Here is a 13,564-nt window from a genome sequence, read left to right as displayed (position 1 = left end):
CTCTGAGCTTTACCAAAGCATTAAGCGGCCATCGCAGCCCTGACATCATTCAGCTCCAGAGTTAACGCCCTCTCCTGTGCAGCCAGCCTCCACCTGGAGCTGCCTGCCTGCATGCAGGGCAGGGGCTCGCTGCCCCCAGCAGCCCCAAAACCGGGCACCCTGCCCACCCGTAAAAGCAGCCTCTGACCTTAAATACCCCCCCAAATCTGACCATAATGACTGTGGCCTGAATCCAGCAGGATATATATAGGTCCCACTTCCCTGGGAAGGGGATGTGGACCTGGGAAACCCCCGGCTGCTGCTGGAGAGGAAGGGCCGAGCTGAGTCAGCTCCCCTCGAGGAATCCTGTTTGTCAGCAAACGTGGCAGTGGGCTCAGCCCTGACACCCGCAAAAGGCTCCTGGGCCCCATCCTGCCCTTCCTATCCCCTCTGGGCAAGCAATGGGGGGGGGGGGGGGCTTAACCCTGCACCCCCCAACACCAAACCCCCCATGAGCATGCTAGTAGGGGCTTGGTACAGTGTCAAAGCCCCCTCGTGCCCCAGGTACCCCCCGGAGATGCTGGATCTGTGTAAGGGCAGTGGGATGCAGGGCTCCCCTGTTCCTGGAAGGCACAGGGAGCCAGGGGGTGCGGGGGGGGGGGGGGGGGAAGGAAATGCCTCTTCGAGTGCTGCCTCTCCAAGTGAAGTGCTCACAGGAAGCTTTGCCAAGAGCAGCCTCGAGTGTGTTTGCATAAAACAGCTGCTTCCCAACCCTCCGTGTGTTTTTTGGGGGGGCGTGCACCCCCGGGAAGGGGACCCCACAGTCAGAGCCCCTCACCCTGGTGAGGCCAGAGGGATTGCAGATGGGCTGGGAGGGCCAGATCCGTCCCTCTGCCCTGGAGCTGGTGACCGTGAACTTCCCACATACATCAACAGGAAAGTGGGGTCAGGGCTGCACGCCCCACCAGGAGCCCGACCCTGACCCCTCACCACTGGCCGTGTCCAGAACTCCGCCCCACGGCCCCCCGGGCTGGCAGCCCCCCAGGCAGAGCCCAGAGCTGCCCCCCGCTCCCAGGGACCCCCTGCTGCAGGGCTGCAAAGCAGCCCCAGTGTGGGGGTGCAAGCTGGAGGGGTGGTGTGGAACTTCACCCCCCGTTCCTGTGTGTCACAGGTGCAGCAGGAACCCCCCCCGTCTCCCCCCCCCCGTCTCCCCCCCCCCCGTACTCAGCCAAATGCAGCTACAGGAGGGACAGATCCCCTCTGTCCCCACCCCCCATCAGGGACCCAGGGGCGGGCACAGGCTACACCCCCCCACCACCATCTCCCACACTTACACAGCACTACACCTCTCTGTTTATTAATAATATTAAATATACAAGCTGTTTTCTATTATTTTCTTTAAATAGACTTCTTTAAATGACTTTGTATAAAATATTTCAACATTTCATTGTATAAAAAAACAACCCAAACAAAAACAGAGGCAAAATAAATCTGACACAGCTTAAAGGCAAGTTTTCTCCCCCAGGAAGGGGACCGGCACGGTGTCAGCATCTCCTCTGCGGTGCAAATGGGTGCTGAGCTGGTGGCTTACACCAGCAGCAAGTTTGGCCCCAGCCTCCCTACTGCAGTCAGGGCTTTCCTCCTGATTTACACCAGTCCCTTACACTGGAAACCCCTCCTTCTGGCAGTCATAAATACACATATAAAAAAATTAATAGTAATGCTTTCTTTAAAAACAGGTTGGTTTGTCCACATTTTCTTCCATCATATAAAAATAATACTTCAAAACCCAAGAGCAGCGCAGGCCACGCTTCACATTCAGGGCCAGAGGGATGCTGCGGTGGGGCAGGACGCGGCCCGAGCCTGGGGTTTGGGGTATCTGCAGGGGTGGCGCATCCCAAACTGGGCTCTTCCCAAAGCCGGGGAGGGGGCTGAGCCGAAAAGCCCCCGGGTACCTGGCTGGGGCATCTCCATCTCTTACACCCACGTCAATCCAGTCCTTCCCTGGCCCCATTTCCCTTCTCTAAAGCGCAGTCACAAAAGAAATCCAGTCGCAGACGAGGCCAGCTCGCAGCAATAACCCTGTGAGGGGGCGACACAGGCCCCCCCGTAAAAATACTTCTGCAGGATAAAGACTTTCATCTGTTATACTGAAATCAAACCCTAACGGCACGATGGCGAGCCGAGGCCAGCTCGGGCGCAGGACCGGAGCCAGATCTCCGGCAGCAGGATGGGGACCGGGATGGTGCCAAGCGTCACCCCAAAGCCCGGCCCCGTGCGGGGACCGGTGGGTGTTAAATATTCACAGTGTGAGGGTTGAAGTTGCAAGTCGGGGCTGGGGTCGCGCAGCCCAGGGAGAGCAGGAGTCCCGGCAACTGACCCCCCGCAGCGTCTGGGATGCTCCAGCTGAAGCCTCAGGAACGGCGGGGTGAAGCGGGGGAGGCGATGGGTGCTGCTCCAAACCGATGGGTGCTGGGGTGGGAGAAGAGCCGGAGGAGTTGGGGAGCTGGTCCCCTCCATCTTCAGCCAGCACTGGCCACGTCCAAGCGGGATCCATCATCCCACATCCAGCGCCTCCATCACCCTGCTCAGCACCGCGGTGTCACACCAGCCACTGCCGCCGTCCCGGCAAAGCCCTTCGGTGACGGTCTGACGCCTTCCAGCCCTTCGCTTCCCGGTGCCCAGGGGTCCCACTCAGGGCACATCCCCCCATCCTCTCATCCCTGCCTGGGAGGTTTTCGGGGTTGTTTTTTGCAGTCTCTGGCCACCAGCGTGGGGTGAGGGAGGAGGGAGCATGAGCATCATGGCAGGACCGCGGAGGGGCCAGGGCACGCCGACCCTCCTTCGCACAGCGAGGAGCATCCAGATCCATCCCCCAAGCAGCTTCACATCCCACCTCGGGCCCTGGGGAAAGGAGGAGAAAGATGAGCGGTAGCTGAGACTCTGCCAGGGAGGGCGGGGAGGGGGGAGCAACACATAAAAACCACAGGAAAAAATACTATATATATATATATATATATATATATAAATAAAGAAAGTGCTGGTAATGGATTAATGGGCTGCAAAACCACATGCTGGCAGCACTAAGGCACAGACCTGCTCCTCTCCGTGGCTTCCCACCCCCTGCCAGCAGCTGAATTTCCCCACCCATGGCCGAGGTCGGTGCCAGCGGGGATGGCCGGGGGACTCGCCACTGTCCCCATGGGCTCAGGCCGGCCCCCTGCGAGGTCCCATCCAGCCCCTGCTCACCTTAGAGGTCCTGAGTCTCCAGCTCTGGACACCCCCTCGCTCCCTGCAGTGCCCTGCAAGGGAAAACCGAGGGGGGGTTAGGGCAGGGTGGCCCCAGGCAGGGGTCCCCAAAGCGCCCCCAAGCAGGATGGTATCACACCCACCTCCTCTCTGGCTCCTCAGGGTCGCAGCTTCCATCTTCCAGTGGCCGCTCCAGGACCTGTGCGGAGGAAGGGGGAACGGGGAGATGAGCCCTGGGGAAGGGGACGAGGCTCTCACCCCCACCCCGTTGAAGGGGGGGGGATATGTCCCCAATAACATGCTCCCAACCCACTCAGCACCACCACTTGTTCCCCCCCATCCCAAAATGGTGGGGAAAGGGGGAGTCAACCCACACAGACCAAAAGATGAGTGGGGAAACTGAGGCAGGAGAGGATGCTGGCACCAGCAGAGGGGTCAGGATGGGCTGGGGGGGGTGGGCTTACCCTGGATTTATACTTGTAGAAGAGCAGCCCTCCCATGGCCAGCAAGATGCCCACCACGCTGGCCACTGTGATGTATATCAGGGGCTCCCAGTGGCATTCCCTGACGGCCGGCTCCTTCCTGCGCTGCTCTGCGCTCAGAACAAAGCCAGAATCAAAGCTGGGGCCAGCCCTGCCATCCTCAGGCTCCCGCAGCTGGCTCAGCCCCCAGCCTCGCGCTCTCGCCCCGTCCCCGGGGCCGGCCGGTGCTCGGCCCCGCATCTCTGGGGCCATCCTGGAGAAACGGAGCTGCGTGACGGGCTCGGATGCCTCGGCAGGACGGATCCTGGCTCCGCCGCCTGCCGAGCCGGTGCTGGGGGATGCTGCCACTGCAGTGGTCCTGAGCCTGTCGGGATGGTCCGGGAGGATGGAGGCTCCCTGCTTCTGGGCCAAATCCTGTAGCGGATGGCCAGCCACCGCTTCGGTGCCCCTCTCTACCAGCTCTCCATCCCCACGCAGGACGGAGATGTCCACCGCCACCAGGCTAAGGGTCCCGGCCGGATCCAGGAGAGCTTCGGCACTGTCGGCTGGAGCTGTCTGCTGCATCACGGGGGACGGTACCGACACCGTGTCACCTACCCTGGCACCCAAGACCTCCTCAGTCCCCGAGCCACCGTCCATGCTACCGGGGGGCTGAGACGGGGCGTCTAAGTCAGTGAGGGTGGCACGGAGGAGGCCGTAAGGGATCTGGGTGCTAGCGGGTGCCACTTCCCTGACGGTATGGGTGGCAGCGGAGAGGGAGGGCTGGGTGGCAGAAGGAAGGGCAGGGGACAGGCAATTGCAGTCAGGATCTGTCCCCACACCTGAAAGAAGCAGAGAGAAGAGATGGCCGTGGTGTCACCAGCCTCCGAGAGGGTCACAGCCAGCAGATCTGAGGTCGGGGCAGCGTCCCCGTCCCTCCCCGCAGCTCCAGGCAAGCAGGTCAAACAGCCCCCCAAAAAAAAGGGAGAACAAAGGTGAGGCAGGGAACAGGCAGGGAGCAGGCAGGGACAGCAGCACAGAGATGACAATCAGCGGGCAGGATGAAGCAAACCCAAATCACCGGGTCCCCTGAGCTGATAGCAACAGGTTATCCACAACTGGCAGGAGCCAGACGGTCACGTTTAACATCCCCCACAGCACAGGACGTGGCCCAGCTCCACCACAGACAGCAACGAGACGCCTCCTCCACGGGCATGCAAACACACAGCGTGGGCGCTCACAAAAGCACGGACGGCAACACAGGCTCTTCCACCCCGGCAGGCAACACCTTCCCCAAAGGCTTGGTCAGGGAACTGAGGCACGGGGCAGCTGAAGTGGCACGGCTGAGGTCATGCAGCACGTCAGTGGCAGAGGGGTCCCAGTGCCTCCATTCCTGTGTTACGCTCAACCCAGGCACTAGGGCTTTGAGACGGAGCCGAGCCTGATGCCTCCAGCCGGGCCGATGGAGATGCCTCCTTACCCCCCTCAGCATCTCTCTGGCCTTGTTTCCAGCAGGATCCCACCCAAATCCCACCTCCAAAGGGTGACAAGCCCCTTCTCCCAACCCCAGCTCTCCCAGACACAGAGCTCGCTGACACACCGCCAAGGCCACCCTGCAGGGACGGCCACCAGCCGAGCGACAGAGACAGGGACCAACGCAGACACGTGCCGTGCCCACTGTGCCTGCGTGTGCCCAGGGACGGGGACACACGGCTGTCAAGCTGCTCCATGCAGGTGAGCCCAAGCTCCCCCCAGCCCAGCACGGATCTGTCGGGCAGAGGCAAAGCCTCAGCATCTCACCTGGTGAGGATCCGGCCTCCTCGGGTCCCAAGCAGGTCCTGCGGTAGACCTGGCTGCAGTCCTTCTCGAAGGTCTCCTGTTTCTGCAGCAGCTGGTTGATGTCCTGGAAGAACTGCTTCACTAGCACCAGCATCTCGTAAGGGGAAGTGGTGAACTCCTCGAAGCACATCTGCGAGAGCTGGAGGAAGAACCAGGCTCAGCGTTGGCTCCACGACCATGCAGGACACCTGGTGGCACCGCCACAGGGTACCACGCTGCACCCAGGGCAAGGTTTGGCGCCCCCCCCCCCCGGCTCCCTGTGCACACCCCATCTCTGCTCCACCTCAAGGTTCTGCCCACACACTCACCCCAGGATGCTCTGACACCCCATTTCAACCAAGGATGAGGACTCAGACCCGCACCCCTGCAGATCTGGCACCCCACGAGGCAGGGGACACCGTACCTTTCTTTCCTCATCATCCTCCTCCTTGATGCAGGGGTCAACGTTCTCGTCAATGCGGCTGTACATCCTGCGCACCATCTGCATCTTCTTGGCGTTGGACGAGTTCTCCTTGAACTCTGTCCGCTCCAGAATCTTGCCCAGCAAAGGAAAAGCAGCTTTCACGTAGCAGACGGAGTCATTCTGTGATGACCCCCGCCAAAAAAAAGCAAGACTGGTTACTGGATGGGCAGAGACAGGACCACTTGTCCCACTCTGCCTGGGGAAATTGAGGCACGGAGCCACAAAATGCCTTTCTACGGTCCCACAGGCTGCCCAAGCTGGGACTCAGCCACCCGGCCAGGCAGGATGGGTGCCTCCTGGGCTGCCTCCCATGAAGGGGGACAGGAGAGAGGAGATTGGGGACGTAGGGACTCCCCCGTGCACCAGCCAGCCCTGGTCCCTGTCCCCTTCTGTCCCCAGCGAGGAGCTACTCACCAACTGCATCTTATTAATGAACTTGAAGGAGACCCGGCCCGGGTGCTGCATCTGGGTGTCAGCCTGGAAGGAGGGAGCAGGATGTCACCCCACAGCAGGGATAATACGGCAGGAAGGGTCAGTGGAGCCGACACAGGCACAAAGGGGTGCCTGAGCACCCCTGAATCCACAGGGCTGGGGTGAGGGGTCCTGCTCCCACCTCTGCTTCATCCCACACCATCATCCTCCTCGCACAGATGCTTCCCTAAGGTTGAACCTCTGGCAGGGGCGAGCCCAGGATCCCTGCTCCCACCAGGATGGCACGCTCTCCGTACCAGGGACGCCTGCCTCCCTCTGCCTGCTCCCACCACGCTTCTCCTTCTCCTCTTCCTCCCAGCACCATGTCGGAACCCAGCCCTGCTTGATTCTCACAGGATCTCCCCCACACCGCTAAAGCCAGGCTGCAAAAGAGCATCCTTGCCACGCAGGAGGTGGCCATGACACCCAGGTCACACATGCCCCGACATCACACTACACTGGGGTCCCGCACGCAGCACTGCCACCCCCCCATGCCACGACCCTTTCCGACAGGGGTGAAAACCCACCCCAAACAAGCCCCTTGCCTCTGGGCTGGCATCCCAGGCCGGGAGGGCAAGGGCTGCCAGAATTGCCAGCTGGTAATTCTGGCAGCCCTCGCCCTTCCAGCCTGGGATGCCGGCCCGGAAACAATTGCTCCATTATCCCACAGAGGCTGGAGCGAGGGTCGGCTCCTCCACCAGCAAGAAGAGGGCTGCGATCCCCAGCAAGGAAACCACAAGTTTCATTCAAACCTGCTTCATCCCCTTTCTTTCCCCCCAATCGTGCACCCACTTTTAATCCCCAAGGGTTACAAAGCAAAGGCTCCCCAAGGACACAGGGCACTGGGCTGCAGAGACAGCTTGGGCAGAGGAAGCTGAGCTCGCACGTGCTATATCTGGCAGCTCCTGGCACCACAGCTCAATGCTTAAAGAGGAAGAGGTAAAGCGAGTCCGGACACAGCAGTTACACCGGAGAGCTCGGTGCAAAGCAAGCAGGCAGCAAGGATTCGGAGGCGCCTCTATCGCCTCTCACTTGCAGACCCCGTTCGCTGCAACGGCCGAATTTAATCTGTGACAACCGTGCAAATCCCTGCGTGCCCCCAATTCCCGTTTCTCCCCCGAGCATCTGCGTGATTCCCCGCTCAGAGGTGAGCCAAGGGCCAGGGTGGGATCCAGTCCCCGCAGCCAGGATGAGGCCAGGAGTTGCCTCCCCATGGGGTGGGCGTGAGCACCCAGAGCTGCCCACGGGCCACGTGGGACGAAGGCACCCATCGCCTCAGCCCGGCTGCCTCCGGTGCACAGCTAGCCTGGCTGGCAGCCCCCCTCTTCGCTGCCTGCCACCCACCCACAGCCCCATCGCCAGCCCGGCTTCCAGGCAAGCAGCTGGACTCAGGAATGCAGCCAGATTCCTTGGCTTAACCCCTGCGCGGCCGCCCAGAAAACACCACGGCCCCACAGCACCAGTCCCCTCCACCGCTTCCCCATCGTCCCTGCACACACGCAGCCCCACTCATGTCCCCTTCCCAGCCACACTCCTGCCAGCTCCCGCTCCCCTCTTCATCCATTTCTCCCACCGGCACTTTTCCACAGCACGTCACCCCTCCAGTGCCCGCTTGTCCCTCATGCCCATGGATGCTCAGCTCCTGGGTACCATCACTTTGCTGTTGGAGCTGAAAATAAGCCAATTTGCTGATTTTCAGCCCTAAATAAGGACTGATTTGTGCCTGCCTGGCCCAGAATGAGCCCCCATTCCACAGCAGAGCCCAGGGAGGGCACTCACCAGCTCCTCCAGCTCGGCCAGGTGCTTCTCCGTGATGATCTGCTGGCAGTAGCTGTTCTGCTCCGTCTCATGGATGCTGCAGACCAGGAGGAAGAGGAGGGACGACAGCAGGGTGCAGCGGAGCAGGCACACCTGAGCATGGCAGAGCAAAGGCTTGGAGCAGCGCTAACCCCACACACACCCCTCCGAGCCCCCTGCCCTTCCCCACCACCCCCCCCAGAAGAGCCACCTTCATGGTAGACAGGACTTGACCAGGGTCCAGCTCAATGACCCCACCACGGTTCACCAACACCGTGCCTATTCCCATCCTGCTATTTTTAGGAGCGCCAGGTCAGTGGGCAATTTCCCAGTGCCTGGCATGGGGGTTGAGTGTCTTGGCCACCTCCACACTCCCCATCAAACCCTTGTCCCCTCTCCAGCACCATTTCTCTGTCTCTCCTGCAAATCTTCTCCTCCACCCCAGCTCCAGGGAGCCATCTGACACACTGACCCACCCAACCCCAAAAATCCTCTTCCCACCCTCCAGACCTCCCCCAGCCTCCAGTGCCTGCACCCGCCAGGCTCTTTCCATGCAACAGCTCTGGCATCACCCCAAATTCCTCTCCCAATCCCCCTGCAAAGAAGCAGGGAGGCCCTGAACCGTGGCGGGACCCTGGTGGGCAACAGGGCTTGTCCCAGGGCTGAGACTCCCGAGGTGAGGATGGAGCAGCCCCCCCCACCCCCCCCGGTGCGCCGGCATCGAGAGGGTGCCCGGGTGATGGGGGGGGAATTTCCCTTGGAGGCTGTCCAGAAATCCTCCCCTCTTGTGAAACTGCAAGATGCCGCCCGGGCCACCGCCGAGACACGGCCACGGCCGGCCGGAGCCTCACCCCGCGGGGGACCGGCTGGAGCCGGGGGACGGGACGGGGCAGAACTCAGAGCCTCCACCCGCCCGCTCCGGGAACCGGGACGGGACTGGGGCCGATAGCGGGGGCGCGGACGGGGCCTCATCCCGCCGGTCCAGGAACCGGGACGGGGCTGAAGCGTCACCCCACCGGGAGCCGGGACCCCCGAAGCGAGGACTTACCGCATCCCCCTGCGTGACCGGGGCGGGGGGGGGGGGAAAGCTGCTCCTCCCGGGGACCCCGCACAGGTGACAGCGGTCGCCGTGCCGGGAAAGGAAGGGGGTCCCCGGGCGGGGGTAGCGGGAAGGGCCGCTGTACCTTGGCTCCGAGGCGGGGCATGGGGGCTGCCGTGTGGCCGGGGCGGCTGCGGCGGGACCGGAGGAGGCGGCGGCGGGGCCGAACAGGGCCGGGCTGAGCCGCCGCCGCCGCCGCGCGCCCCTTTATAGCGCCGCGACAGCATGTGGTTTATGAGAAAGGGCTGGCGGCCGGCCAGCGCCCGCGGCTTGCGATCGGCCCCGCTCGGCTCCCATCGGCCCCCTTCGGATCGAATCGGCTACGCTCGGATTAAATCGGCTAAATTCGGATCGAATCGACACCCCCCCACCCCCCCCCCCAGCCCGGCTCGGCTCGGCCCGGCTCGGCTCGGCCCGGCCCGGCTCGGGTGAGTGGCGGTATGGCCAGGTACGCGTCCGTGCGTGCCGCTGGGCATACGCCCACGTATACGCGCATATAGGCACACGTATGTGCACGCGCCAGGGACGGACACCCCCCCGTATGTGTGTGCACACCCCCTGCAACACGTACATATGCACACACGCGTGCACAGCACCGGGGCATGCATGCACACACTACCGTATGCGCAGCACCGGGGCTTGCACACGCGTGTATGTGTGTGGTCACCCCTGGGCGCTTGTACCCATGTGCACGCATACACGTACACATGCCCTCGGGCTTGCACGAGTGTGTATGTGCGTGCTCTCCCCTGGGCACATGCACACACGTGACACCATGTGTACATGCATGCACAGACCCCACGCTTGCATGCACACAGACATGTGTGCACGCCAATGCACTCACACCCATGCACATGTGCGTGCACGCACCACCCGCATGCATACTGCGTGTGTGCACGTTGTGTGTGGGTTTGTGTGCACACGTACATAAACTCCTACACGCACACACACTTGTGTAACCATGCAGCTGTGCACACCCCGCAAACATACATTCCACACGCACACAGCGTTACATGTTTATATTTGTGCACAAACCACAAATACACAAACACACCCCTTACACACACAGCTCTACCCCACAATTCCACACGCAGCATGCACAAACGCATTCACACGCACACCAACACACACCCCAGCGCGTCGGTGGTGCCGACACGCAGCCCCACTGCAACTTTGTGCCTCGCTCCTGCTCCACGCCGTTAAGTTTTCCTGCAGAAAATCCCGTGTGGGTTCGACAACCTTCCCCTTGCGGCACGCGCCTGGCTCCTCCCCGAAGCCCCTCCGCCTGCAGCCCACCGCGGCCAAAATGCCCTCGAGACGCGGTTTTGCTGTGCAGAGGGTTGCGGGCAAGTCGGGAGCAGGGTGCCCTTGCGGTGCTGGGGTGCAGGGCTCAGGGCTCGTGGGTGTGCTGGGTGCTGGGAGCAGCGGCGGGGTGGGGGAATTTGGGGTGTCAGCGTGTGTGAGCAGGGCAGCAGTCGAGGCGTCGGGGCCAAGAGGGTGGTGAGAGGCCCCGGGGAGTTCCTGCGGCGGCTGGTTCCAGCTCCCACGGCTGCTTTCCCCATTGCTGGAGCCAGGCAGGCACCAGGCACAGAGGTGTGCAAATGGATCCGTGCGCGTGGGTGCGCACAGATGGATCCGTGTGTGCAAGGACAGATCCATTTACGTGGGTGTGCAAGGACAGATCCATTTGCGTGGGTGTGCACGGACAGATCCATGAGCACGGATGGATCCACGTGTGCACGAGCAGATCCATTGGCATGGGTGCGCATGAAGGGATTGCGTGGGTGGATGCGTGTGCAAGGGAGCGCACAAGCAGTTCATGGGACGGGTCTGGGGACAGACAAACCACGAGCGCCGAGGCGCTGGGCACGCAGAAAGCCCTGTCCTCTGCTTTCGGGATTTTCCTCTCTGCCGCCTGTTTGTTTGCAGGCAACTGGAAACAATTAGTTGCCATGAGGCGAGCTGTTGCCTTGCAAAGTCTTCGTCACCCCAACAGAAGCAGAAAGCAAAATACTCTGTAAACACAACTGGCTGCGGCCGTGACAAGGGTTCGGTGACAACGCGGCCGCGTGTCGGTGACAGCCACCACATCCGAGCTTCACGGAAGCGGCGGTATCTGCTCCCTCGGGCCAGAAAAGCCGACGGGGTTTCAGAAGCTGCTGAGGGTTTTTCCTGGAGCTGAGATAACCCCAAAGCAAGGGAAGGGCCAGGATCGACAGGGATTTGGGGACGAGGAAGAGCTGGGAGCCATCCGGAGATAGGGACAGCAGTGACAGCCCCGCAACGGCATCAGACCTGCACCGGTTTATGGGTGCTGTGTGTGTTCCTTATCACCCGTGGGTGGCCCTTAGCAACTGCCCACGGATAAACATCGATGCTGAGGATGATGGGGACCGGGGGAGGAAGGACGCTGGGGTTAAAAATGAGCCGTACACACAAAATAACCCCCTTTCTCCCCCTCAAATGCCAAGAGATTATCTTCGTTTTCTGCGATGAGCTGTCCTGGGAGCCGCAGCAACACCCGGCAGCGGGAGGACGCCATGGTGGGCACCCAAGGGACACAGCTGGGTGACGCCAGCCACGGGGGTGACTCACGGGGACCCCGTGCCAGCGCGTGAGGCCCTTTATACCCACTGAGGACCACACTCCTCCTTATCTCACCCCCCCCCCTTTTAAGTGACCGGAAAAGTGTCACATCCCCGAGTCATGGGACAAAGCAGCGCGGGCAGGGGACAGTGGGATGGAGGGACGGCGGGATGGCATTGCATTCGGGTTAATAATCCACCCCCTGTGTGACGGAGGACGAAAGCAGCAGCTGCCTTTTTTTTTTTGTTGTTGTTTTGGCAGGGAAGTGGCTTTCGCCCCTCCTCCCCTCCCCAACCTGCCGAAATCCCTGAGTCACGGGGCAGAAATTAGAGATAGCAAGAGCGGCGGCGGGTGACGGTGGTGGCAGAGCACCCCGTGCCCGCACCACAGCCAGCAAAATTTGGGGAGGCAAAATTTCAGGTGCAGGGGGGATCTGGCTGTCCCTCTCCCAGTTGCAAACTGGGACCAGTGGCACTGTCACCGCTCTGGTACTGCCCGGGGGCTGCTATCTCCATCTCCGCCCACAGCCATATCCAAGCCTTAGGGCTGTCACCCAGGGGAGAAAGGCAGGATGAGGCCGTGGGGGCTCGTGGGCATCCCAGGGGGACTCCCCATGTCTACTGGCCCCCAGCACAGGGGGATGCAGGCAGAGGGGGTGCAGGATGCTCCCAGCTCTGAAGGGCCCGGACCAGACACGGGTACAATCCCACTTGCGACCACATCTCCATGGCTGAGGTTAAAGCATCCCCTCAGGGAGCTGGAGCGACACTGGTCAGGCAGCTTCAGCAATTCCCCCTCCTCCCATCCCCGATGGGAGCAGGAGCACATCCCAACCCGATGCCTCATTTTGGGAGCCCAGCGAGCACTAAAGAGGGGGTAAAGCCTGCAGCGCATCTGAAGCCCTCCCAGCTGTGTCGGGGGACCAGCCTTGGGCTGCAAACGACCTCTGCGGAGAAAGTTATTTCCAGCCAGAAAGTGCTGCGAGCTCTTAATCAGTTCCTTCCCCGGTGATTCACCGCGCTGCCAGGACACTCTCCCCGCAGCCGGTGGACAAGTCTCCCTGGGTGCTGCAGCGGAGCCAGGACCGTGGGCCCCCCCAGCATGACCCAGGCTGGAGCGGGGTGTGCCCAGGCTGGAAATCCCCGTGGGAAGGTCCCGAGCCAGTTCCTTGAGGAGCAGAGGAATGCGGGTGGCAGGCGCTCGCCCCGGCCCGCTGCCAGCGGTGGGGACTCAGGATGTCACGAGCAGGCAGCAGGATGAGGCTGGAGCCTTCATCCCACAACGAGTCCCCCCTGCTTCCTCCCCTCCATCCCTCCCATGCCTCCTGCTCCAAACCGGGACCCTCTATCCTGGTCTGGACCGCCCCCGTCCAGCCCCCGTCACCCCCATGCTCGGGGTCCCTTGGCAGTAGCCCCTTCCCCATGGGGTGGGCACCCATGGGAGGGGTGCACTGGCTGGATCCGGGTGCAGGGGAATCAGTCGCTGTCGACCGGCCAAGCTGGGAGCGAGGGAACCGCAGGGTCAGGCTGCGTCCAGCGCCCGCGGAGAAAGTCCCTTTTTAGAGTTATCATAACCCGGGGTCCAGCTGTCCTCGGCCGCGGAGGCTCCCGGGGGACCTGC

At 62.1% G+C, this 13,564-nt stretch overlaps 1 protein-coding gene across 2 annotated transcripts; it reads right to left on the bottom strand.

Annotated features, from left to right (window-relative positions):
- Positions 1-1,320: 1,320 nt before the first annotated feature.
- On the bottom strand, positions 1,321-9,572 carry CSF1 (colony stimulating factor 1). 2 transcript variants are annotated; one of them, XM_054804110.1, is made up of 9 exons: positions 9,444-9,572; positions 8,242-8,373; positions 6,406-6,468; positions 5,932-6,111; positions 5,490-5,667; positions 3,693-4,531; positions 3,372-3,427; positions 3,229-3,281; positions 1,321-2,883 (listed from the first exon to the last, which is right to left on the bottom strand). In XM_054804110.1, the coding sequence occupies exons 1-8, from the start codon at positions 9,462-9,464 to the stop codon at positions 3,230-3,232; spliced, it is 1,521 nt and encodes a 506-aa protein (XP_054660085.1). In that variant the 5' UTR covers positions 9,465-9,572; the 3' UTR covers positions 1,321-2,883; position 3,229. The 2 variants fall into 2 exon arrangements, with proteins under 2 accessions (XP_054660085.1, XP_054660086.1); XM_054804111.1 differs by having other exon boundaries at positions 3,693-3,820.
- Between the last annotated feature and the right edge of the window lie 3,992 nt (positions 9,573-13,564).

The sequence above is a fragment of the Grus americana genome, chromosome 25 (assembly GCF_028858705.1).
Source record: "Grus americana isolate bGruAme1 chromosome 25, bGruAme1.mat, whole genome shotgun sequence".
Taxonomy (NCBI): Eukaryota; Metazoa; Chordata; class Aves; order Gruiformes; family Gruidae; genus Grus; species Grus americana.
The sequence above is the reverse complement of the archived record's forward strand: the minus strand, read 5'-3'. Positions and strand labels throughout refer to the sequence as shown.